Here is a 27670-nt window from a genome sequence, read left to right as displayed (position 1 = left end):
AACCCTACAGGTAGCCGAGCATACAGAGGTCAGCATGAGAGTAAGGTGGACAATTAAAATGAAATGAGTGGAAGCTTGAAGTCATGCCTGTGGGCTGAACAGGAGATGTCCCAAGCAGTACCCAATCTGTGTTGGGTCTTGCCAATGTAGAGCAAATGGCATTGTGAGCAGCGAATATGGTATACTAAATTGAACGATGCACATGACAATCACTGTTGTTTGGGACCTTGAATGGTGAGGAAAGAAGGGGTGTTGCATCTCTTGGACTTGCATGGGGGCGGCACGGTAGCACAGTGGTTAGCACTGTTGCTTCACAGCACCAGGGCCCTAGGTTCGATTCCCACTTGGGTCAGTGTCTCTGTGGAGTCTGCACGTTCTCCCTGTGTCTGTGTGGGTTTCCTCCTGGCACTCCGATTTCTTCCCACAAGTCCCGAAAGGCATGCTTGTTAGGTGAATTAGACCTTCTGAATTCTCCCTCTGTGTACCTGAACAGGCGGCGGTATGTGACAACTAGGAGATTTTCACAATAACATAATTGCAGTGTTAATGTAAGTCTACTTGTGACAATAATAAAGATTATTATTGTTATTAAATGTGCCATGGACAGAGGAGAGAGTGTTGGAAGTGATCAACGAGTGGACCAGGTGGTGGGAACAGTACCTTTAAAATGCTGAAGGGGGAGGGAAAGATGAATTTGGTGGTACTGGAAATGGGGTAGGCTGATTGGTTGAATATGAAGGTGGAAAATAGGGGAAGAGGGGAACGGGTGACACAAATGGGACAGAAACAGTTGTGACTGCTGTCAACTACAGTGTGGGAGAATTCTCAGTTGTGCAAAAAGGAATGCATATGTACTGGTATAATCATCAGAATGGATATGAGTGAAATGGAGTCCTTACAGGAAGCAACGTATGAGGAACTGTAGTAGAGATAGCTTTGTCAGTGGGTTTAGGCTATCACAAGAAATGGAGACAGAAAAGTTGAGGAAGGGAAATGTGAACATGAGAAAAGGGTGGAAATTGGAAGCAAGGAATTATCTTCACACGGTCACAATGGGTTCCTGTGTTGTAAATTTCTGTGGTTTCTTGAAATCTTCAACTACTGTACTTCTAGGATCCTTTTTACTGTCACAACTTTGTCAGAAACAACATGCGTTTCAACACATGGTCTACAAGGCTCTTAAGTGTCATCATCGCATTAAAGATGTCGAGTGACAGAATATTGACCCATACTAATATTTGGATATGGTTACATAGGACACATAAGCAATTGTATTCAAAAGCTCTCGCTGGTTACCAGGAGAAACAATTTAGGGTTATCAAGACAGTTTTATTCTGCATCTTTTGCTGTGCTGCATGAGTTGGCTGCTCCGGTAAATTAGTTATGTGCAGAAGTCGTAAACTGATCTTTATAAATTCACACATCTTAACCCAATTATTACTGACTTTTAAAGACTTTTGTAAAATACGTAATCTTGGCTCAGTTGGATGTACCCACCTGAGTGGGTTCAAATCCCACTCCAAGACTCAAGTTCATAATCCAAGTTGACACCCCAGTGCACTATTGAATAAATGTTGCATCGTCAGAGACCAACCTTCAAATGAGACATTGAATTGAGGCCCCTAACTGGTCGTATGGTAAAATGTGAAAAAATCTCATCTTATTCCTTCCAAAAGCAGGCAAACATCCTATTTATTACTATTTATGGGATCTTGACGTCTCCAAAATTAATTAATTGAATGTTAATATTTTGAGATGGTTAAGACATAAGGATGTATATAAATGCAAATTTGTTTTTATTCTTATTTGATATTCAGGATTGTAATATTGATAATCAGCATAAATTAATTCAAGTTAATGTCCTTACATTACAACAGTGACTTCAAGAATACATCATTTTTTGTTTTTTTTCATGGCCTCTTGTATTTATGTTGTGGCTTTCATTACCTCAGGGAGTTTTAAAGTGCTTCACAGATAAATAAGAACTTTTCTGAAATGAAAGTCAGTGTTGCAGGGAAATGTTTTGGGACATCTTTTGAATGAAGGTGTGATCTTTTCTTTCAAAAGTACGGTAGCACAGTGGATAGCACTGTTGCTTCCCAGCTCCAGAGTCCCAGGTTCGATTCCTGCCTTGGGTCACTGTCTGTGCGCAGTTTGCACGTTCTCCCCGTGTCTAGGTGGGTTACCTCTAGGTGCTCCGGTTTCCTTCCACAGGTCCCGAAAGACATGCTGTTAGGTGAATTGGACATTCTAAATTCTCCCTCTGTGTAGCTGAACAGGTGCTGGAATGTGGCGACTAGGGGCTTTTCGCAGTAACTTCATTGCAGTGTTAATGTAAGGCTACTTTTGACAAAGATTATTATTAAATGATCCAAATCCAAAATTAATGTCAGTTCTTTAAAAAAAAATAACTTGGATACCATTGTGTATTTGTTACATTATCAGGCTATATTCTGGAAGCCTTGTTTTTTTAATCCGGAGAATCTTTCACATCACTTTCAGAATTGAGTTTCTGGAACTAGAATGAATATCAGTAAAAGTGTTACAAGTATTGGATCATCATAAAAGCCCAGTTGGCTTGCAAATTTCCTTTTAGGGAAGATAGCCTCCCATCTACCTGGTCTGCCCGACAAGTGACTCTAATCCCACATTAACTTGGTTGACTCATCTGAAATGGTCTAGCATGCCATTCAGTTTTATCAGGAAAGGACACTAAATTCCAACCAGCCTTGCCAGTCAGTGATGCCAAATCCCGAGAATGAATATTTAATAAGTTATATAGTACCTTTCAGATGCTACATAATCAAGTGTAGTTAGACTTGTAGTGTAAGGAAATGCAACAGCCAGTTTGTGTGCAAGGGGCCACAAACAACAATAAATGTGCAGATGATCTATTTTTGTGATGCTGGTTGAAAGAAAAATATTAGTCATAACACAGAGAACTCCATTCTCCCCTTTGATTAGTGCCATAGAATCACTTGGATCCACCAGAGATGACAGATGGGTCCCCATTCTAACATCTAATCCACAATACAGCAGCTCTGGCAGCAATGCAGCATCCCTCCACATTACACTGAAGTGTAGACGTAGATTAATGCTTTGGAGTGGGACTCGAGCCCACGACCTTATGACTCAGAAGAGAAAGCGCTCTTACTGAACTAGATCTGAATTTCTTCCAATACGTTCATCACAGGTTAAGTTGCTATCCATATGAAATGAAGCAAAGCTTGTTCAGTTTGGTCCAATGTTAGCTTCATTTCCTAACTTTAAAGAAAAATGATCGCAAGAATTGTTCTAACTCAACTTTTTAAGTCTGATTTTTCCAAATGAGGAGAAAATACATGTCCTACATTTCTGATGGCTTCAACAACAAAATAAGAGGGGGAAGAGCAGACTGAATTGAGAATTGTCTTTTTTGTGAGCCGGAATGTTTCTTTTTCTTTACCACATTTAGCTAGGACCTAGCACTGTACATACATTTAGTTACATTTGGGGAAGGCATATGCTCAACAGCATTTCCACACATCGGGAACATTAACCCTATGTGCCAGTTCCAAAGTATATCAATTTGTTGATGAATTATCCACCCCAATCTGAAGGTTTAAATTCATCATTCCAAGAATATTGATGTTGGCACATCAGATATATTTACCCTCAATAATCATTTTCAAGTTACAACATTGGGTGCATGAATCTGGGTGCGCCGGTTAATAATGGGAAAGGCCAAAATCCGTAAGTCACTTTGCTATCTAACCGGCCCGCTCCCAATGGCGGGTTCTGGTTCACAACCAGATATGGCGAGCATATCTTTAACCCTTATTTGTATTCATTTCCATCTCATGAGCGAGATTTAAGTCGAATGCAACTGCCTCCTCGGAACTAACTGGCTCCCTAGCAAGAAATCATGCAGACATCATTTAGTACATCTTTTTACAAACGTGGGGCGCAATTGAACCAAAAACAGAGCCTGTTCTTGGCATGATTAGCAGGGTCTTTCCCGGTGCTTGTAGCGAGGGGCTTTTCATCCGTGAGTCCTTCAAGCCATCTTTAAATATTGTGAATACCCATAACAGGCAACAATAGCTGCTGCCTGCCTGTCCTCCCAAACACTTCCAGGACAGAACACTCTTGGTTATATGCTGAAGGTCACTTCAACTCCCTTTGACTGTGAGCAATCTCTAACTTCAGAGCTGAAGGCTATTGCTGATGAGGAATTGGCCTTATTTGTGTGAGAGCACTTCACAGCTGCAGGTTGTGTTTGCTGTTTGCTCCTGTTGGTGGCTGCAGATGCCTGGAGGCTGCTGTTGCGCTTTCCTTCCTTTTCTGAAGCCGGAAAGAAGGACAATTATTTTTAAAGATACCTGGATCCTGGAATACTGGACTCAAGGGAACGTACAAATCCAGAAGGCAATCCGATTTGAAGCAAGAAGACGCTGTGGGACCTGGTAAATGACATTGTTCCAAATGGGCCACCTGCTAACGCCGTTGAAGAAACGCTTTCGCTGATTGTTGATGCTTTTGTTGCTGGTGTGGTGAGTGCTGTATGTAACTGGCACTTCACTGCGGGTTAAACGTGCTGGAAATTAAGGATGTTCAACTGCACCTTGAGCGCCAGTGGAATATGTGGATGACAGGATTTGGTTCCGGTGAGATTGAGCTGTGTGGGAGGGCCTGCACAGCTGCGGTTCCTGGACTGAGGATGGCACTGATACTTGGAACATGTCACACATTGATGGACAGATCATTTCACAGACAACAGTCTGGACATGATAACACAGTCTCAGGCTTATCCTCCGTTTCTGTTGAGGAATCTGCGAGGGATGATACCGTGTGTTTGTGAAAATTAGCTGATATAGCTTTGTATTGGTACCAATATGGAACAGTGATGTTTCCTTGTTGTTTAATGGTCAGTGTGAAATGTGGAATGTTATGTAGTTGATTTTCAAATCTTTGTTACTGTTGACCGTTTAATAAACATAATATTCTCAAGTAGTGCTGCAGGTTGTGCTTGCTGATTGCTCCTGCTGATAAGTGAAAATACCTGAAGGCCGCGTGTTTGTTTGCTGCCGCCCCTTTTGCTTCTGTGGAGTAAGGAAAGTGAGGATGCAAGATGACCTGCTGCCAGTGCTGGAGAAGGGGAATGGATGCTTTTTTTCTCTTGTGGCGTGTCCTGTGCGGTGTGAGTTTTCGGTGTGACTGTCCACTGTTGAGAGTCTCCTGCTGGGATCTGTGGGAGGGGGAGAAAGAGGCGAATTGATCCAAACGAGCAACATGCTGAAGGTGTTGAAGAAATGCTTTTGCAGATTGTTGGTGGCTTTGTTGTACTGCTGACTAGTTATTTGGTTTTCTTTTTGTAAATGAACTGTTGTAGTTTTGGGTTTATAGCGATATTCTGTAGTGAAAATGTGCTTGTGCGTGTATGGCACAGTGCCTTTTCCTTGTTGGTTGATGGTTAGTGTGATATATGCACTGTTAAGTAGTTTGTTTTCATCTTTTTGTATCAAGGTATTGTTGACCTGGAATTAACCGGTTGAATAGAAGTTAAGGGCTGCAGTGACCTTCCTGGCCACCAGGAACTGTGTCCTTTTAATAAACAAAATATTCTCTTGTGGCTTCTCGGGGTTACATGTGCCATGTCTCAGATGATGATTATTGCATCGCATTTGAATCAAACTTTCAAGCCTGAACAGTTTGCCTGACTTCTACAAGCGCCAGCACCATAGAGGCAGCAGCCAACAATCTAACACTTAAGGGCTGGGCTTCAGCACTAGGGATATTCTCGCAACCATAGGTTAAGTATGTGGATCAGGAGAGGGCACCTGCACATAGTCTTCCTAATGTCCCTGGCAGGAGTCTGAAATTTAGGGCTCCTGCTGTGGCTGAGGTTGTGTACAGAGCAAGGTTTTCCAGCTCAACTGACTCGATGGATGGATTCCATCTCAACAAAGAGACAGTGCGATATCTGTGCCATTTTCATTGCGGACCTGACACTCCATGGTGGAGGAGGACACCTTCATGGCCACTGGGAGCTGGTCACCGCAGCCCTGAACCTCTATACAGTCAGTTCATTCCAGGGCTCGAGCGGGGACATGTGCGGCATTTCCCAAGCTACAGCCCACAAGTGCATTTCGTTTAAAAAATATATATTTTTATTCGCCATATTTTCATCATTTTCACCATACTAAAGATAAACAGAGACAAAACAATCCCAACGATATAAAAAGGAAAAGAAAACAGTCCCTCTCTCTCTCAGCAGTCAACAGCAACTAACTCCCGAAAGTGGATAATAAACAAACCCCAAAAATTGTAGAACCCCTCCTTTGCCCTCCCGTGCAATAAAACCTCACATTCCTTGATCGCCGTCCCGATCTTATAACGAAAGCTCCGGTCTGCTAATGACCCCACGTCCATGCTCCAGCCCGGCATCCGGGCCATCCCCTTTTCCAAAACCACATCCACACAATGAGGAGCGTGGTCCGAAATCGCTATCGCTGAATACTCCGACCACCTAATCCAGCTAATAGCGCCTTCCCCGCCGTGAAAAAGTCTATTCTTGAGTACACTGTATGTACTGGGGAGAAAAACGAATACTTCCGTTTCGACGAGTGCAAGAACCTCAACGGGTCCCTTCTCTCTCATGAGCCCAGCCTGCGCCTTCACCCCCTCTGACTGGGCCAGCGAGCACAGCTGAGACCTATCCACCTTCGGCTCCTGCGCCATATTCCAACCCCCCCCCCCCCCCCCCCCCCCCAACTATTAACTTGTGGGTATCAAAATCTGGAATGATACCCAGCGCCCTCTCACAAATCCCGCATTGTCCCAGTTGGGGCTATATACACTTGCCAGTGCCACCAACCTCCCCTCTTGAAGGCCACGTCACAATCATGTACCTGTCCCCCCTCATCCACTTCCTCTTGAAAATACCACTCCAGGCCAGCACAGTGGCGCAGTGGTTAGTGCTGCTGCCTGCACGGCGGCGAGGTCCCAGGCTCTGGGTCACTCGTGTGGAGTTTGCACATTCTCCCCGTGTTTGTGTGGGTTTCGCCCCCACAACCCAAAAGATGTGCAGGGTAGGTGAATTGGCCACACTAAATTGCCCCATAATTGGAAAAAATGAATTGAGTACTCTAAACTTATTAAAGAAAAAAGAAAATATCACTCCCAGTATTGATCCCACTCCCTCCACCTTTTACACCTCCCAGGCCCATCAAAATCTGTTTGACCAGGTTCTAGCAACCACTCCCGTTCACTAGCCAACCTTGGCTTGGTAGTGGAGAGGCCCCTGCCCAAGCCCCCCTCCTCCCAATCCCCTCCACATGACCCAGTCACTGGAAACAAAGATAAACAAACATAACAAGTGCAAAAAAACGTGTCCCAGAAAACTGCCATAATCCCAAAGCCCAATATATTCGTACCCAACTGCAGCCCATAACAAAGGTACACTACCCTTTCCCATCAACCAACCCGAAAACCCGACTGTTCCCCCCACAAATACAAAGCCAATAAACAACCTTAAATGAGAAATAAAGTCTGCGCACAAACCCCTCAGTCCAAGGCCAAACCCCAGTCCCATCTCTCATTTCAATTCCAGTACTTCGGCCTTCACCCAAGCCTTCGCTGCCTCCACCGTCTCAAAGTAAAAGTCTCTCGAGTTGTAGGTCACCCTCCGCTTCGCCGGGTGGACCACGCCAAACCTCACACCATTACTGTAGAGTGCCACCTTCACCCGACCAAAGGCCGCCTGCCTTCTCGCCAGCTCCACCGTTAAGACCTGGTATATTCGAATATCAACTCCTTCCCACTGCACCTCATGCCTTTGCTTCGCCCAACTCAGGACCTTCTCCTTAACATGGAACTTATGAAAGCAGATTCTGACCGCCCTTGGCGGTGTTTTTGCCTTTGACTTAGGCCTGAGCGACCGATGAGCCCTGCCCAGTTCATACCGGGAGGGTTCTTCCCCTTTGCCCAACAACTCCGCCACCATCTTTGCGAAATACTGTGGGCCTCTGACCCTCCGCCGCTTCAGGCAAGCTCACAATTCGTAAATTCGAGCTGTTCTTCAGGTCCTCCACTGTGGCTCCACTTTGGGTCTGAGTCCTTTGTTGGCCATCCTCCGCAGCTCCTCACCCATCGAGGTGAACTGGTCTTGGTGGATAAGGGGTACCCGTTGGGGTCCTGGCTGATGATGCTAGTGCGGAGGCTGGAGACCAAGGCAGAGATCTGATACAAAGAGGCCCATGCTGCCACCCATGCTCTCATTGAGCGGTGCATCAGACTTCACAAAATTCCGATTCCTGGACCTCTCTGGTGGTGCACTGTAGTACATCCCCCAGAGGGTCTCCTGCTTTGTGGTGGTCTGCTGTGCCCTCCCCAACCTGGCACAGCAGCAGGGCGACGTGAGGATGAGGAGGGACATGCGGCCGTGTCGGAGGAGGAGCTGAATCAGGAGGGGATGGAGGTCAAGCACAGAAAGGACCCGCAGGGGGAGCCGGAGGAAGGACATGGCAACAAGGGTTTGGCATGCTTGGAGGACCAGGGAGGCCTTCATCCTCGCCCGATCCTCAAAAGAAGCAGCTTTTTCCATCAGCTCCCCCACCCCAATCCCTCCTTTCCCCCCCCCCACACCCGCATTCCCACCCAATCCCTCTTTCCCTATCCCTATTCTTCACCATCCCTCCTTCCTCCCAATCCCTCCATTCCCTTCCCCCAATCCCTCCTTCCCTTCATTCCCCTCCTTTCCCCCATATTTCCTGACCGTCCCACAACCTCCCCTGCCCCAACTGCACTGAGCCACCCTCCAAGGGTTTGTGTAACATCACCCCAGCACTGTCAGTGGGTCACTCTGCAAGGCAGGAGAGTGATGATAACTCGCTGTGAGGAAAGCTCTGGTGCTACTCAGTTTATGCCAAAGTCTGACTCCTGTCTTTCTGCTGACAGCGCGCTCACACCCATCCTCTGAACGAGGTCTGCATTGGGGGTGTTTGATCTTGGACCAATGTGCCCGGAGTGTGCAGGGTGTGGGGGGTTGGAGAGCGGATGGCAACAGCGGGTGGGGGTGCAGGCCCGCGGTAAAGATTAATGTGGCAGAGGCTTCACATGTATCAGTGTAACATGTTTTAATTATGAAATATTGACATTTTCATTCCCCCTAGCTACAGATATTGCCTCCCTGCCCGTACTCAGTCTGTGATGCTCTCTCTTCTTGAACTTTTGGAGTCTACTGCTACGTATAGGCGTGTCCCCAGGATGCACATCGGAGGTGGAGGCAGCCTTCTACTTTCCGCCCCCTGTGGACTTCGATGCCGTTGGCTGATGTCCTTTGGAGGGCCTGGAGCCAGGGCTCTGCTGTGCCTCGGCAATATCCACCTGTGCCTGGGACATGTCCCTCAGTGACTGGGACATGATGTTGAGGCCCTCAGCCACGGTCGTCACAGACTGAGCCATGCCATGTGCACCACCAGTCAAGACGTCATGCATTGTCGGCTTCATTTACAGCTCCCGTAGCCTTTGAGACTCCTCCAATCGGCTATGCACTCTCTGGAATGTTGCTGACATCCCCTCCTGAATCTCAAGGCTGTATCCTATTATCTGGTTCAGCTCTGGAGGAACCAGAGATGTTCCGGCCTCCACCTGATGTGCACCAGTAACTGTGTGGTGCTCAGCAGATTGTGCTCCAGAGGCCTTTCCACTAATGTTGCCCACTGAGGTGTGTCTGTCTGCGCTGGTGGAAGGTAGGGGTGATAGCTGTGACACCTCAATGGTGATCTCCTCAGAGCACTCCTCCCAAGGTGGTCTCAGAGGTGGGGGAATGACTCTGGAAGGCCTTGCCCCATCAGATGGAGATCCTGCAAGACAATGAATGTGTAGTCAGTGAGAGAGAAGGATCACTTTGTCTGACATGAACAAGTCACTTGAGACAGGTCAGCGGGGTGAAGGGGCAGTTGATCATCACCACTGGCGCAGGCCAATCTCGCTGTCAGTGACTGCTCTCTCCTCAGTCAACCCCGCAATTTCCAGGGCCTGTTCCTCATAGGGGGTGAGGACTCGAATCTCTGGTACTCTGCCCCCCGTCTTGGATTTCCTGCTTATTTTGGGTTATCTTTTCCTGTGGGGTCAAAGAGAGGGCATTGTTAGCTGCCACTTGATGAGTCAGGGGGTCTATAGCTGGTGGCATGAATGGGCACTGCACTAGGACATGAGGAGTTGTGCTGGTGGGTGCCAGTGAGTTCTGAAGATCAGATGAGGAAGGGTGCGGGGTGTCAGCCAGTGATTTGTCAGGGGGTGTAGAGGGTTGGGAATTTGAGGAGCGGCAGGCGGAACTGATGCCAGGAGAGATGTTGGTAACTTACTCTTGCAGCTTGATGGATGTCGTTGGTCTTCTTCCGACATTATACGGTAGTCCTCCTGGTCATATTGCCCACACTGGCTGCCACTGCCATTGCCTCCCAGGCGGTATTGGTGCCCCTGCTGCTGGTCCTGCGCCCCCATTGGGTGAACAGAATGTCCTGTCTCACATCAACAGCATCGAGAAGCCTGGCCAGGTCGACATCCCCAAAGTGAGGAGCAGGTCTGCGCGCTGCCATGCTTGTGTGCTGACTGGGAGTGAGTGGTGAGGGAGTGTTTAAAAGCAGCGCGAGATGCTGAGGCGTGAGTCTGTCGAATCAGGCAACGAGACAGCCAGTAATAGCAAGAAGTGCGTGGGGGCTCATTTTCGGCACAAGTGCCGTTAAATACGGGCCCCGATCTCACCAATGTGGCCGTCGAAAAACACCCCTCCAAACGCGCCAAAAATCACACTTCGAATTGTTTCCATTAAATCGCACCAATTGTCTTGTAATATGCAATTGTCTTCTACTAACAAAGCAGGGACTTGTTTGGTTCTTACAGAATACAAGTAAGCTGGCAACTCTTTAACAGTGCTAACAGAAATTAAAATCAATCAGTGATTTTTATAGTTTATCCTTCTGAATTCACTGTTGCTTAATTCAAATTATTTTAAATTTTTCACCCGGAACTTTCTAACTTCACCGAGACAGTACTGTGCGAGTGCTTTTTAAATGGTCAAAAATGTGTTAACATTACACACATTCAACTTTGCCTCATCCATTCTGTTACTCTTCTCAGCATTGATCAGCTGGTTTTCCTAACGAAAAAGGTTAACATCATAACATTTTAAAACTATCACATTTTCATTATTGCAGTAACAGTTTATAATAAATTATTACAATTAAATATTAAAAACATAATTCATGAGATCGAAGAAGAATTTGTGGCAATCTCAAATATTCAAAAAGTTGCAACCAATAACTTTAAGAATGCTATTAATTCTCTTTCCTGGGATTGTTAAGGGCATCTCAAGTATTAAATGGCAAGTAACATTCATGCCACACAAGTGCCAGGAAATGACCATCTCCAACAAGAGGGGATCTAACATCACCCCTTGACATTCAATGGCATTATCATCACAGAATCCCCGAATACTATCTGCACTGTAGGATTTCTATGGTTCTATAGATCTGTTAACATCCTGGGGATTACCATTGACCAGAGACTGAACTGGACCAGCCATATAAATACTGTGGCTCCTGGAACAGGACAGAGGCTGGGAATTCAGTGGCTAGTAACTCACCAACTGACTTCCCAAAACCTGTCCACCATCTACAAGCAACAAGTAAGGAGCATGATGGAATACACTCCACTTGTCTGGATGAATGCAGTTCCAACAACACTCAAGAAGCTTGGCACAATCCAGGACAAAGCAGCCCATCTGATTGGCACCCCACAATGAAGCCACTCACTAAGACTCCTTCAACAGAACCTTCCAAAATGGTGACCTCTGCCACCTAGACCAAGGGGAGCAGTTGTATGAGAACACCACCACCTACAAGCTACACATAATCCTGACTCAGGACTATATTGCTCTTGCTTCACTGTCGCCGGGTCAAAATCCTGGAACTTCCTTCCTAAACAGCACTGTGGGTGTTCCTATGACGCATGGACTGCAGCAAGGAGGCAGCTCACCACTGCCTTCTCAAGGGCTAAAACCGAACAAAACATGACATACAGACTAATATTTTATATTTAATTCGGAAGTTGTATATCATTACACTTTGGATTGGATTTGTTTATTGTCACGTGTACCGAGGTACAGTGAAAAGTATTTTTCTGCGAGCAGCTCAACAGATCATTAAGTACATGAGAAGAAAAGGGAATAAAAGAAAATACATAATAGGGCAACACAAAGTATACAATGTAACTACATAAGCACTGGCATCGGATGAAGCATACAGGGATGTAGTGTTAATGAGGTCAGTCCATAAGAGGGTCATTTAGGAGTCTGGTGAAAGTGGGGAAGAAGCTGTTTTTGAGTCTGTTCGTGCGTGTTCTCGGACTTCTGTATCTCCTGCCCAATGGAAGAAGTTGGAAGAGTGAGTAAGCCGGGTGGGAGGGATCTTTGATTATGCTGCCCGTTTTCCCCAGGCAGCGGGAGGTGTAGATGGAGTCAATGGATGGGAGGCAGGTTTGTGTGATGGACTGGGCGGTGTTCACGACTCTCTAAAGTTTCTTGCGGTCCTGGGCCGAACAGTTGCCATACCAGGCTGTGATGCAGCCCGATAGGATGCTTTCTATGGTGCATCTGTAAAAGTTGGTAAGGGTCAATGTGGACATGCCGAATTTCCTTAGTTTCCTGAGGAAGTATAGGCGCTGTTGTGCTTTCTTGGTGGTAGCGTCGACGTGGGTAGACCAGGACATATTTTTGGAGATGTGCACCCCTAGGAATTTGAAACTGCTAACCATCTCCACCTCGGCCCCGTTGATGCTGACAGGGGTGTGCATAGTGTCTTCATATATTTATCCATTTATGCGCTCCTTCCAGGAATAATTTATTTACAAAATTAACCACAGTTGTTGTCATAGTGATTATCCAGTACTGTCTCAGAGAAGGATGTACTCCATCTAGCCTCTGTCAGCTGCAGAGTGGTGCAAGTGTTCTAGCTACTGTGTGATTATGGAAAATTCAGGACAGGTATTGTATGGGGCATTCCCAACCTGCCATTTTTGCTAGTGATCACAAAATCCAAATGCACACAATCAAACAATTATGGCCAGACTGAAAAAAGGGGCAGATTTAATTTGTATATTTTTTGTAGTACATTTCTGTTATTTTGTGACATACTGGAACAGCAGAATACATACAGTCTATATACTGTTCTGCACTGTATTCTTTGAATACGAAAATCTATGTTATTTATAGTACAGCCATTTTTAAAGCATGTCAATTTTACCGAAATCCATTCTCAGCAGTGCAGAGTTAGGATCCATGTAATGCTTGAATTTGTAACCCGTACTTAGAGTTATCTGGTGAAAACTCTTCAAGATTGCAAATAATTAGTTTTGAAAATATGAATGAACAACAGGAATAAGCCATTCAACTTTTCGAGCCAGACCTGCCTTTCCGTTGGATCATGGTTGAGCTGTACCTGAATTCCTTTGCCCCATCTGATGCATATCCTTTAATATCCTCATCTAACAAAACATTGTCAATCTAAATTCTCAAATTTCAATCGACCTAGGGGTGGATTCTCCATTGCCCGACGCCGGTAAAAGGATTCCCAATCGGGCGGAGAATGGAGTGCGAGGGAATAACGGGTTCTCAGTGCTGTTGTTCTTTCAAATAGTGCGATGGGATATTTTGCATCTACTCACTTGAAAGGACAGGTGATGTCTCGGTTTAATGTCTCATCTGAAAGATGGTACCTCCAACAATTCAGCACTCCCTCAGCATGTTTTAGTTAGTGGAATGAAGGGATAGTTTGGTGGTAAAAACAAAAAATCAGTAATTGGGCTTAAATGTAGAAAAAACAAAGGTCATTTACTTGCTACTTGCCCTCATCTTCTCATGGTGACAAAACAGGTTTTGCAGAATGGTACCAGCATTCATCCTCTCATTAGACTGTCTAAAATCAAATGTGCTTTGCAGGAAGAGATCAGGGGGATTTCAAAGCTTGGGTCACTGTCTGTGCGGAGTCTGCACGTTCGCTCTGTGTCTGCCTGGGTTTCCTCCGGGTGCTTTGGTTTCCTCTCACAAGTCCTGAAAGATGTGCTTGTTGGACGAATTGGACATTCTGAATTCTCCCTCTGTGTACCCAAACAGGTGCTGGAATGTGGCGACTAGGGGCTTTTCACAGTAACTTCATTGCATGAAGTTAATGTAAGCCTACTTGTGACACTAATGAAGATTATTATTATTGTTCTTGAATAGTGTATTGATATGCTAGTATAATATCTGCCACTGTTTATGATTTAAGTAAATGAATAGGGAAATTTAGTTCTTGGATCTTGTGAAAGAATGGCAGACACCAGTACATTTAAATTCCTGCTTGCTTTGGAAAAGGAAATAAGCTATTCTTTTTAAAACTAGTTAGTTATTTAGTTACAGTAAATTATACTGAGTTTTGATGTTTGAAGCAATTAATTATGGGCTTCTTAAATATACTGTTACAGTAAATAGATAAAAGCTGGAGGATAATAGTAGTGACTAAATACTGGAAGGTCTCTAACCTATATTATATAAAAAATAATCCATTTGGAGTGTGTGCAGGATTCTAAAATAGCAGAGAACTATTAACAATCTTGAGACAAAACTGGCAGCTCCACAAGGTCACTCTGCTTTTCAAAGCGTTCCAGCTTGAATGTGAATCTTCCTTCGAGACTTCCTGAATCAAACCTGTAACATGTTTATTCAATAGACAGATTTATAATGTCAGTATTTGGATGCTGCCTCAGAGGAGGCTTAAATTTTGTTTCCATGAAATGGCTAAGGATGAAGCTGAGCAAAATCCAAACTGAACTCTTAACGTGTCAAATACCGAGTAACAGCTAAAAACATAAAATAGAATACTGAACTATATTTAAATCTATTCATGGTCTAGCCATCCCTATCTTGGTAAACTCTTCCTGTACTATAACCCCTCCCCCAAAACTCTAATGTGTCACAAAAGATTTGAAAAGTATCTGGAAAAAGTCACTTTCATGCTGTCTTGTTAAGTTCATCACAGAAATGTAACTTTCTTCTGCTCTTTAGCTGTGAGTAGTGGGCAAAGAGCTGAATCACCGCTTCAAAAATGACAAAACGTATCATTAGGAAATGCCTTACACCGGAAACATCGCATTAAACAAGTGAAGAGGGAACTCAGTCGAGCCATGGTCAACTAAACGTTATTACAAGTATGCAGCTCTTCCTTGAGGCTGTTCCCTGTCTGGTTGATGTTCACAGGACCTGTGATTCCACAAGAGTATTTCCAAACACCACTCTCAAAGAACAGGTGTACAATGTTTCCTCGAATCAAAGCTTTCTTTTTGATTCCTTCACCAAGAATCTACCTTTAGGTTTTCAATGGCCGAGATTTACTGACCACCCCACCGCGTGTTTTTTGGTGGGGGAGGTGGCCCGCTAGCGGAATCTACTGGTCCTGACATTGTCAACGGGATTTTCCTCATCAGCACCCCTTGCCGCCGGGAAATCCATGCGCCGGCGTTGGACCAGAATTTCCAGCCAGCGTGAACAGCCGGCAAATCCTGCCCAATATCTCCTTTTGGTATTTCTCTGCCTTGGATTACCATGTGCATTCAAGCTTCCATACAATCTCTCAGGTACTCAGCCATGCCAACAGAACAATTCTACTTCACAGGCTGTACTAAGGTGTCACCAAGCATTTGATTTACCTCGGATGTCTGGTTTCTCTTCCAGCTTACTTTAAATTTGGTTCTTGCAGCTGTCTCTTTAAATCAGGGCTCCTTCGCTACTTTTTACTTTTCTTCTGAATAGGACGTTGTTCAACTTCTTGTTCCTAGTTCCTTTAGCTTAACTGTCTTCCTGAGTCATACTTTTGTCCTAGTTTTGGGGATTTTTGGGGACTTTCTCTTGTTCTTTTGGAAAGTCTGCTCCCTATAATACCCTTGTCTCGCATCCAGCTTCTTTAGCACCATCTTACAACTAACTCAAAAGTTCTTTCTGTCCTAGGATGACCTCTGGTTGCTAAGCAACTAACCTTGTTTTCCGTTAAGCCCTGTTTGGGCGTTCACATCATAAACCCTCATTACCATGCACGTATCTAAACCAACCTGAAGTCTACCCTTTCAAATACTGAAATACAAAAATTAAACTTACTTAAAACTATACCTTATTTCTAATATCCATAAATACAAATATTGATCATTTGGAACCACCTCTGTTTCCTGACAAGTCCTGTGAAAAAACAATTGACTATGTTAAGGATAGTCTCAAATTTGATCAATGGATAAGCAAGTTGAAGAAAGTGCCACAAAGATGTTTTGACTTGCTGTTATGCCAAATTGAATAAATGCTCCTCTTGGTTTGTTAGTCTGTCTGAAAAAATGTATCTCAAAAGTTAATGGATGGATTTCACAAAACTTCGTACACTGTGTATGGCTGAAGGAAGAATTGATTTGGCGAAGATCTGGATCCAGAAATTTTTAAAATATGCATCTGTTAGCATTGAGAGGTCAAATTAACATTTTCTTTTACAATGTTGTAGGTTATTTTATTTGGAATACTGTAGATTATTCTAAAATGTTATGTATCGTAGCTGTGAATCTGTGGAATTCCCTGCCCAGTGAAGCAGTTGAGGCTACCTCCTTGAATGTTTTTAAGGCAAAGATGGATAGATTTTTGAACAGTAAAGGAATTAAGGGTATGGTGAGCAGGTGGGTAGGCGGAGCTGAGTCCACAACAAGATTAGCCATGGTCTTATTGAATGACGGAGCAAGCTTGAGGGGCCAGATGGCCTGCTCCTGCTTCTAGTTCTTATATTCTTATGATCTGCTGTGGTGCAGTTCGTCACAGCTGTGAAAATGTGAGCAGAGTTTTCAGAGCAGGCTGGTGGATTGAATTGACCCGAAGCCTCCTCAGTGCTCTTAATAAAAATATTTATTGTTCAGCTTTGTAGTTACAGAGCATCAATCAGGCAGGGAAAAGCTTCAAAGAAGATCTATCCAATTGTAATATTGAGTTAACACAGCATGGCAGAGATAAGCACTCTACTGAGTTCTCTCTTATATAGAGCTGCTTCCATGCCTTTAACTTTGTTATTATCATCTATATTTTTACATCTACCTCTTTTTTAAGTGGCTGCATTTCCTTCTCAGTCCACACCTCTGATTCTGTTTCAAATTACCCTGGTTTTCTGTTATTTTTCCCCCTCAGTTTTGTTACATAGTTTCATTTCTTGGTCTTTTTTAAATTAAATTAGATAATTATAAAGTTGATTAACCTCAAGACAGGTGGAAGTTCTAAGCAAGGCCAATGATCAAATTTAAATGAAAGATTCCGGTATAGTCAGAAGTGGGGATGTTTGCGGATGACTGCACAATGTTCAGCACCATTTGTGACTCCTCAGATAATGAAGCAGTCTATGTTCAAATGCTGCAAGGCCTGGACAATATCCAGGTTTGGGCTGGCAAGTGGCAAGTTGCATTCATGCCACATTAGTGCCAGGCAATGACCATCTCCTATAAGAGCGGATCTAACCCTCGTCCCTTGACATTCAATGATATTACCATCGCTGAATCACCCACTATCAACATCCTGGGGGTTACCGTTGTTCAGAAACTGAACTGGACTAGCCACATTAATACTGTGGCTACCAGGGCAGGTCAAAGACTAGGAATCCTATGGTGAGTAACACACCTCCTGACCCCCCAAAGCTTGTCCAGCATATACAAGGCACAAGTCAGGAGTGTAATGGAATACTCTCCACTTGCCTGGATGAGTGCAGCTCCAACAACACTCAAGAAGCTTGACACCATCCGGGACAAACCAGCCTGGAACTCCCCCCTCCCCGCCACCCCCCCCGCCACCCCCCCCCCCCTTGCCGAACAGCACAGTGAGTGTACCTACACCTCAAGGACAGCAGCGATTCAAGAACACAACTTACCACCACTTTCTGAAGGGCAACTAGGGATGGGCAATAAATGCTGGTCTAACCAGTGATGCCCACGTCCCGTAAATGAATTTTTAAAAATTAATTTGCCTTTATTAATAAAGGGTTAAAATTACATTATGTAGATTTATTATACGATTCTCTTGTCTTTTTAAGAAAGTACGAATGAGTTGAATTTGGTTGGTACTTTACTAATTATTATTGTCTAATTTTATAGGTGGCATGGCTCCTTCCTTTCCCTATCACCAAAATCCACGTGACCCTCCTTTCAATGAGGACAGCGATAAGGTGAGTTTTTATTATTTGACTTTCAACTAATTCTGTCTACGAGGTGGAATGAGATTTGAAATGCTCAGCAGCCTGCGGTATGGCTAATTTGGCCTGTTTTAAAATTCTGTATAATGTAACCTCATTCCAGTAGAGAAATATATTTTTAAGTAGTTGCTCTAGTGCTTCCAAGCCAACGCCCGACACTTGGAATGATGAACGTGACAGTGAACTATTAAGTGATAAATGTGATAATGAGATGTTGTGTCTCGGACAATTGCACATGCTGCTTGAGAACAGGGTCATACTGCAGGAGGAGTCAGTCTCCTTTAATGAGAATAATGTAAAAATGTAAATATAAAGTAGGAAAACATGCCTTCTACATACCAAGATGAAAACGAAGAATGGAAATATAAGCGTTGCACCAAAAAAGAAAATGAACATTTTTTTTACTTGAATATTTTTTCTCAAATTCCATTAAGAAAAGCTAATTACTACTGACCTATGTTTCATGGCGTCACAAACAGATCTGTCTATGTGTAATGGAAATGTTTAGGTTCAGAAGATGCATTATGGCCACTAACTGCAAAGTAGACCTCCTCTGTATACAATATATTTTGGTATGTTTGCTTGATTTCACAGTTAATAGCATCTCAGACAGCTAAGAACTATTAGATCCCATATTCCCTTCAGCATTTTATATCCACGATTGGATTCCGAGGGAAAATATGTTTACTAGAGAAATTGATGCTCTAAACTTGTTTTCATCATATATGCTTTTACATGAGTTACAAACTTGGAAGCCTATAATGACAAAATGCAGTGTTAATTTAATATTTTTATATCGATGAACAATCAATAATAAGTTTGATCCTTTTTGTACTGGTTAACAATCGTTCATCTGATGGCATGGTAGCACAGTGGTTAACACTGCTGCCTCAGGATGCCAGGGATCGGGGTTCAATTCTGGCCTGGGTTGACTGAGTGGAGTTGCACATTCACCCCGTGTCTGCGTGGGTTTCCTTTGGGTGCTCCCCAGTTAGGTGGATTGGCCATGTTAAATTGCCCCGTAATGTCCAAGGTTGTGCAGGTTAGGTGGAGTTACAGAGATAGGGCAGGGGAGTATGCCTAGGTGGGGTACTCTTTCAGAGAGTTGGTACAGGCTCGATGGGCTGAGTGGCCTTCTTCTGCACTGTAGGGATTATTTAAAAAAAAATAATTTAAAGAACCCAATTATTTTCTAGCCCAATTAAGGGGCAATTTAGCGTGGCCAATCTACCTACCCGGCACATCTTTGGGTTGTGGGGGTGAGACCCACAGACACTGGGAGAATATGCATTCCACACGGATACTCCACACGGACACTGACCCGGGGCCGGGATCAAACCCGGATCCTCGGCGCCGTGAGGCAGCAGTGCTAACCACTGCACTATCATACCATCTGTATATTTTGTATTTCATAAGAGATCCCATTAAGAATCAAATAAAATTAAAATTCACCTGACATCATTTGAATCATTCTAGAATTCTTGCATGAATGTAGCTTTCATTTTGAAAGTTAAAAGAATGCTGCAATGTTCTGGCTTTGGCAAGTTCTGGAGTTTCTGATCGCAGCTCATTGCCAGAAGCACAGTCAGAAAATAACCTCTCCCATGTTGTCATTCACGTGGGTAAGATCAAATTCTCGTGTCTCCCTTCCAGAGTGTGAATCATTTTACCTTGTGTTTGGAATGAGCATGTATAGACATAACCTATATCTATATATATGCGAATTGTGGCGCTGATTGTAACTCCTGTTACCAGGTCAGTCTGCTCCGTAGAATATTTGTGAAAACACATGTATAATTTGATGCAAAGCAACTTTTTGTTTACGATTGAGCATTTGAGCACAAAATGACCTTGATGCACAAATTGCTCATGTGGTCTAAAGAATGCAAATTGACAGCAAGGAACCTTTTAGTTATGGCATTCAAATAATCTAAGAAACTTTTTTTATCGAACAGATTTCGTGATAAAGGACTGAACCAGATTTTCACACCCTCACACCGGAAATTCCGGTCCCACGCTGGTGCACAGGTTTCCAGCGAAGCGAGGTGCTGTCACCGGGAAATTCTGTTGACAACTGCGGGTCTATAGATCTGCGGCCTCTGCTACAGGGTTTGCTACTTTTGTTTGTAAATGTAGAACTCCCTGTTAGTCATTTAAAAATGTTAGGACACACCTGATAGATAAAAATCTATTAGAAATGCTTATTTTGAAATACTAGTTTTGAAAGAAAAAATAGTTGTGCCAGTCAGAACTGGGAACATGCTGGACATGAGTATTTTAGCCACATTTTGGTATATTCACTCTATACAGATAAATGCATTTACTCCATCCTTCACTAACCAAGGAAATAAGAAACGCACAATGATCAGAAATATTAATTTACTCTAATCTTTCATCTATTTCACCAATAAACCGGTTCAAGTTCACAGGCATACACATGCTGAGTATTGAGATCATGTGCCCAATGAGGGGGTAAATACTCAATTTCTTAATTACAAATCTGAAATGCAATTAGTCACACCATGATTCCCAAGTAGCCACGCTGGTTAGTAGCTAACATATTGGGCAATTCTGGTTTACTACTGTTGGATATTGTCTTACAGCTCGATTTGTATAAAGCTGTCTGGGGGTGAGGAATAAAAATAGAGCAATTTAAAAGAATATTTTAAAAATTTTGTTTTTATAGCCCTCTTAATATTTCATGTTCCATTCGGTTCCAGGCCCCACTGAATGCAGTGTCAAGGAAATGCGCAACACAAATAAACTTGTCCTTTTCTTTGTTTCTCTTTTACTAAACATTTTTGGGAGAAATTTCATCCCCCAGAGAGTGGTGAATCTGTGGAATTCACTACCACGGAAATTAGTTGAGGCTAAAGTGTTGCAAAATTTCAAGAAGGAATTAGATATAACTCTTGGGGCGAAAAGGATAAAGGGTGAAGGTGGGATCAGGGTATTAAACTTGATGATCAGCCATGATCACAATGAATGGTGGACCGAATGGCCTCCCCCTTCTATCTTCTATGTATGTTTCTATGTATAGCAAAGGGTATTTTAAGATATTGGTAGTTTTATTTTTTGTGCCTGGAGGACCTTTTTTGTTTGATCAGTTATTAATCAATGGCCAGATTTATCTATTTGGGCCATTTTAGAATGTTGAATTGGATGGTTTGGGGTAAAATCCCAAACAGACCAGTCATTGTAGACATCAATTTCTTTACATTTTCTTAAGAAACCTGCTGATGTTACCTGTGAGAATGTCTCAAAATCCTGAAGGATAACTTGAAATACTGATTCTGGGGTATTTTATTCTGGAATAATGTGAAGAACAATGTACAACCCAGTGAGGAACCAGTCCAACCATTGTGTAAACAATTAATAAAGAATATTTATTAAAGTAAAAGAAAAAAACACACGACAAATGACTTATATACACTATGACACAAGTATATGAATAACTAAACATGGCATTTTATCTGAAGTTACCTCTTTTTCTAAAATATACTCCTGTTTCCTGAACTCAGGTGAGATACCCCTGTTTCCCAAACAACATCCAATTTTAGGTTAAATCAAGTTAATAGTTACCACACAATTCCACTTAGGGTCTGGGAAAATGTCCCTTCCTGGTTCAGCACAAAACTGAGTTTTAGAGGAGCATCTCTGCAATCTGCTGTGGCTTTAAATATTAGCCAGAACAGGCCTCCGTGGCTCGGATCACAGATGGAACTGCCTGTCTGCTTGTTGGATGGAAAACTACTGTTCAATCTCTTTGACATCCCCCTCTGTGAATTCTGCTGTCTACCTCGTTCAAATTCCTTGCTGTGAGAAGTTACCATTTGTATAGCCCCACTGATCTCTGGTAAACAATGTTTCTAATATGGCCATTTGGGCCTCAAAGTCTCTAGACTCCTGCTAATCTTGTTACTGGGCAAATCACATTTCAATGAAAACTACAACTACATTAATGGTCATCCACAATATTTACCCAATTTCAAACCCTCTATTTTTCTAACCTCAGAGCTGAATCTCCCGAAACAACATCCTGTAGGTTTTAAAACTATAAGCAAAATGCAGCAGTGGTTACCACACTAAGCATCTTTATCTTTTATGGTTGTTTCCAATTTGGGATAGAGCCAACTGGCTTCTCAAAACAGGCTTTCTCCAAACAGAATTTGTTCGGAGTGAACACAGCTTCCTGCTGTGTGGGCTGTGATCTCAAAGCAGCTCTTTGCATAGGGTGAATTTACCTCTGACACAATGGGGGTGATTTTCCATGTTCCCCCGTGATGGGATCTCAGTGGCAGGATACACCCTGTCGTTGGCCGGCAGCGGGATCTTCTGGTCCTGCAGCTGTCAATGGGATTTCCCATTGAATCCAACCCCCAGCAAGGGTTTAACTGTTGTTGGGACTAGAAAACCCTGCTGGCGAAAAAGGTTGGAAAATCCCCCCCATTGTCTTTCTTTTTCATCTTAACTTATCTGAACTAACCTTCTCAGAAGTTACCCATAATTACATTTATTACATGAGCTCACCTTTCAGAATGCTAAATGTTAAATCCACCCCATCTTTTGTAGTTTGAATTTTTTTTAAATTAAAATTTTTTTTTTTTTTTTAAAAGAGTACCCAATTATTTTTTCCAATTAAGAGGCAATTTAATGTGGCCAATCCACCTAACTGAACATCTTTGGGTTGTGGGGGTGAAACCCACGCATACATGGTGTCATGTGAGAGTACCTTTAAGAAATGGGTGTTTATAAATGGGTGTGCATATAAATATCTGTAGTGAGAGTACCTTGAGGAAATGGGTGTTTACTACTGCAGTGATGTCAGAGAGTTGGTGGAGCTGGGCTGTCTGTCAGCTTTTTACTTTTGTTTTAGGCTGTTTGCTGCAGGGTGTGTTTTAGTTTCATTTTCAGTGTTGGGGCTGAAGCCAGGTGTACTGTTGATCTCTCTGCCATGAAAAGACTATCTCTTGATCATTTGGTGAATTCAGAGTTATAAATGTTCTCAGCAGTGAATGTAAACCTAATGTGCATCTGTTCAAAGGTGTTTCATTTGTCTTCTGGATGTTGTTTGGGAAGTTATTAAAGATAAACATAAGTGTTGTATTTTTTGAGGGTTGTATTTAAATTGATGGTTGCTAAGATGTTCACCGTATGTTTCAAAAAGGTTAACTTGAGTTCATAGAATAAACATTGTTTTGCTTTAAAAATTACCTTTCCATTTCTGCTGTACCACACATGTAGAGTGGGCCGTGTGCTCCCCATGTAGAGTGGGCTCCCCATATCACAATCTATTAAAAGTTGTGGGTCAGGTGAACTCCATGATACACTTTGGGGTTCTCTAAACCCTGGCCCATAACAAATTGGGGGCTCGTCCGGGATAAAAGTCTATCTATTGGATTAACTTAGTGAATTTAAAGACAGTGAGGGGTGAGCATATTGTGGTTGCTTTTCAGGTGTGGTATTTCAGTTTAAGTAGGGAGTGTGTTGTGGACAATGGCTGTTTCAGAGTTTTTGGGGGTGGAGACGGTCACACGCAGTACCTTACGGGCAGAGACTAAAAGCAGACTTAGATTTGGCAAAAACATTGCAGTTAACATTACCTGACAAAATGCGAAAAGATGAGGTAATTATGGTGGTGGCTAAGCATTTAAAGTTGCCTGAGATACAGTCTGACTCATTTGAAATGGCAAAGATCCAGTTGCAGATTAAGCAACTAGAACATGAAAAAGAATTAAAGACAGCTTGAATATGCAATGCGAGAAAAAGAAAGAGAAAGGGACATACAGATCAGGGAAAAAGAAAAGGAGAGAGAAGAAAGAAACACAGAAAGAGATAAAGGAAGGAGATAAAGAGGAAAGGGAAAAAGAGAGAGAGTTTGAACTTCAGAAAATGGCTATAAAACATAACAGTCACTTAAAATTGGCAGGCGTAAAGGGAAACGTACAGTTGGTTGATAGTGATGAGGATAGTGAGAAAGAGCGTCAAAGTCGAAGGCTTGGTGGGAATCTATTTAAATATGTCCAAGCATTGCCAAGGTTTGACGAGAAGGAGGTTGAAGCCTTTTTCATTTCATTTGAGAAGGCAGCTAACCAAATGAAATGGCCACGGACATGTGGGTATTATTGATTCAAACAAAGCTGGTAGGTAGGGCTAGTGAAGTGTTTGCATCACTACTGGACGAGGTATCTGGGACGTATGAGGAGGTGAAACAATTCATCTTAGGTGCATATAAACTAGTGCCTGAAGCCTACAGACAAAGGTTTAAAAATTTAAGGAAAGAATTTGGTCAAACATACATGGAGTTTGAAAGGATCAAACAGAGTAATTTTGATAGGTGGATAAGGGCTTTGAAAATAGACCAAACGTATGAAGCTCTCCGAGAAATTGTACTTTTGGAGGAGTTTAAAAATTCAATTCCTGATGTAGTGAGAACTCATGTGGAAGAGCAGAGAGTTAAAACTGTGAGATTAGCAGCAGAAATGGCAGATGATTATGAATTACTTCATAAATCAAAGCTTGGTTTCCGACATCAGTTTCAGCCTGTGAGGGATTGAAACTGGGGACATGAGAAATATTCAAGTGGTAAAGGTAAACGTGATCTGATGGGAGATAATAAGGAGAGTGTATTTCAGATTAAAAAAGAAATCCAGGAGGGTGGAAGAGAAGTTAAAAGTTTTAAATGTTTTCACTGTAATAAACTAGGCCATGTAAAGTCACAGTGTTGGTGGTTGAAGAAAACCACTGGGAAGGCTGATGTCGTAAAACAGGATAAGACAGTGGGGTTTGTTAAAGTGGTAAAGGAAAGCCCAAGTGAAGGGAAGGAGGTGCAAAAGATTGTACAGCTTGATCAAGAGGTGATTGATTTTTTTTTTAATTAAATATTTTATTGAAAATTTTTGGTCAACCAACACAGTACATTGTGCATCCTTTACACAATATTATAACAACACAAATAACAATTTTATTTTATAAACAAAAAATGAATAAATAATAAAGAACAAAAATGAAAACTAGCCCTAATTGGCAACTGCCTTGTCACAAGTAACACTCTCCAAAAATATAATTTAACAGTCCAATATATAATTATCTGTAGCAACGACCTATACATACTATGCAGTATATATTAACAACCCTGAGAGTCCTTCTGGTTCCTCCTCCTCCCCCCCCCCACCCCCCCCCACCCCCCCGATCCTGGGCTGCTGCTGCTGCCTTCTTTTTTCCATTCCGTCTATCTTTCTGCGAGGTATTCGACGAACGGTTGCCACCGCCTGGTGAACCCTTGAGCCGACCCCCTTAGGACGAACTTAATCCGCTCTAACTTTATAAACCCCGCCATGTCATTTATCCAGGTCTCCACCCCCGGGGGCTTGGCTTCTTTCCACATTAGCAATATCCTGCGCCGGGCTACTAGGGACGCAAAGGCCAAAACATCGGCCTCTCTCGCCTCCTGCACTCCCGGCTCTTGTGCAACCCCAAATATAGCCAACCCCCAGCTTGGTTCGACCCGGACTCCTACTACTTTTGAAAGCACCTTTGTCACCCCCATCCAAAACCCCTGTAGTGCCGGGCATGACCAAAACATATGGGTATGATTCGCTGGGCTTCTCGAGCACCTCGCACACCTATCCTCCACCCCAAAAAATTTACTGAGCCGTGCTCCAGTCATATGCGCCCTGTGTAATACCTTAAACTGAATCAGGCTTAGCCTGGCACACGAGGACGACGAGTTTACCCTGCTTAGGGCATCTGCCCACAGCCCCTCCTCGATCTCCTCCCCCAGCTCTTCTTCCCATTTCCCTTTTAGTTCATCTACCATAGTCTCCCCTTCGTCCCTCATTTCCCTATATATATCTGACACCTTACCATCCCCCACCCATGTCTTTGAGATCACTCTGTCCTGCACCTCTTGTGTCGGGAGCTGCGGGAATTCCCTCACCTGTTGCCTCGCAAAAGCCCTCAGTTGCATATACCTGAATGCATTCCCTTGGGGCAACCCATATTTCTCGGTCAGCGCTCCCAGACTCGCGAACTTCCCATCCACAAACAGATCTTTCAGTTGCGTTATTCCTGCTCTTTGCCACATTCCATATCCCCCATCCATTCCCCCCGGGGCAAACCTATGATTGTTTCTTATCGGGGACCCCCCCAAGGCTCCAGTCTTTCCCCTATGCCGTCTCCACTGTCCCCAAATCTTCAGTGTAGCCACCACCACCGGGCTTGTGGTGTAGTTCCTCGGTGAGAACGGCAATGGGGCTGTCACTATAGCCTGTAGGCTAGTCCCCCTACAGGACGCCCTCTCTAATCTCTTCCACGCCGCTCCCTCCTCCTCTCCCATCCACTTACTCACCATTGAAATATTAGCGGCCCAATAATACTCACTTGGGCTCGGTAGTGCCAGCCCCCCCCTATCCCTGCTACGCTGTAAGAATCCCTTCCTCACTCTTGGGGTCTTCCCGGCCCACACAAAACCCATGATGCTCTTTTCAATCCTTTTAAAAAAAGCCTTCGTGATCACCACCGGGAGGCACTGAAACACAAAGAGGAATCTCGGGAGGACCACCATCTTAACCGCCTGCACCCTCCCTGCCAGTGACAGGGATACCATATCCCATCTCTTGAAATCCTCCTCCATCTGTTCCACCAACCGCGTTAAATTTAACCTATGCAAGGTGCCCCAATTCTTAGCTATCTGGATCCCCAGGTAACGAAAGTCCCTTGTTACCTTCCTCAACGGTAGGTCCTCTATTTCTCTACTCTGCTCCCCTGGATGCACCACAAACAACTCACTTTTCCCCATGTTCAATTTATACCCTGAAAAATCCCCAAACTCCCCAAGTATCCGCATTATTTCTGGCATCCCCTCCGCCGGGTCTGCCACGTATAGTAGCAAATCGTCCGCATGCAAAGATACCCGGTGTTCTTCTCCTCCCCTAAGTACTCCCCTCCACTTCTTGGAACCCCTCAACGCTATCGCCAGGGGCTCAATCGCCAGTGCAAACAATAATGGGGACAGAGGGCATCCCTGCCTTGTCCCTCTATGGAGCCGAAAATATGCAGATCCCCGTCCATTCGTGACCACGCTCACCACTGGGGCCCTATACAACAGCTGCACCCATCTAACATACCCCTCTCCAAAACCAAATCTCCTCAACACCTCCCACAAATAATCCCACTCCACTCTATCAAATGCTTTCTCGGCATCCATCGCCACTACTATCTCCGTTTCTCCCTCTGGTGGGGCCATCATCATTACTCCTAACAACCTCCGTATATTCGTGTTCAGCTGTCTCCCCTTCACAAACCCAGTTTGGTCCTCGTGGACCACCCCCGGGACACATTCCTCTATTCTCATTGCCATTACCTTTGCCAGGATCTTGGCATCTACATTT

The 27670-nt window shown here is 43.7% G+C and overlaps 1 protein-coding gene across 3 annotated transcripts in view; it reads left to right on the top strand.

Moving 5' to 3' along the window:
- Window positions 1-27670, top strand: part of LOC140429678 (E3 ubiquitin-protein ligase RNF38) — a 310735-nt gene that overhangs the window by 55458 nt on the left and 227607 nt on the right. For all 3 annotated transcript variants that reach the window (XM_072516977.1, XM_072516975.1, XM_072516976.1), the window contains exon 2: window positions 18181-18251. In XM_072516977.1, the coding sequence (XP_072373078.1) occupies window positions 18181-18251 (71 nt within the window). The remainder of the gene's footprint in view (window positions 1-18180; window positions 18252-27670) is intronic.

Source organism: Scyliorhinus torazame, chromosome 9 (genome assembly GCF_047496885.1).
Source record: "Scyliorhinus torazame isolate Kashiwa2021f chromosome 9, sScyTor2.1, whole genome shotgun sequence".
Taxonomy (NCBI): domain Eukaryota; kingdom Metazoa; phylum Chordata; class Chondrichthyes; order Carcharhiniformes; family Scyliorhinidae; genus Scyliorhinus; species Scyliorhinus torazame.
This window is presented reverse-complemented; position numbering and strand designations above follow the sequence as displayed.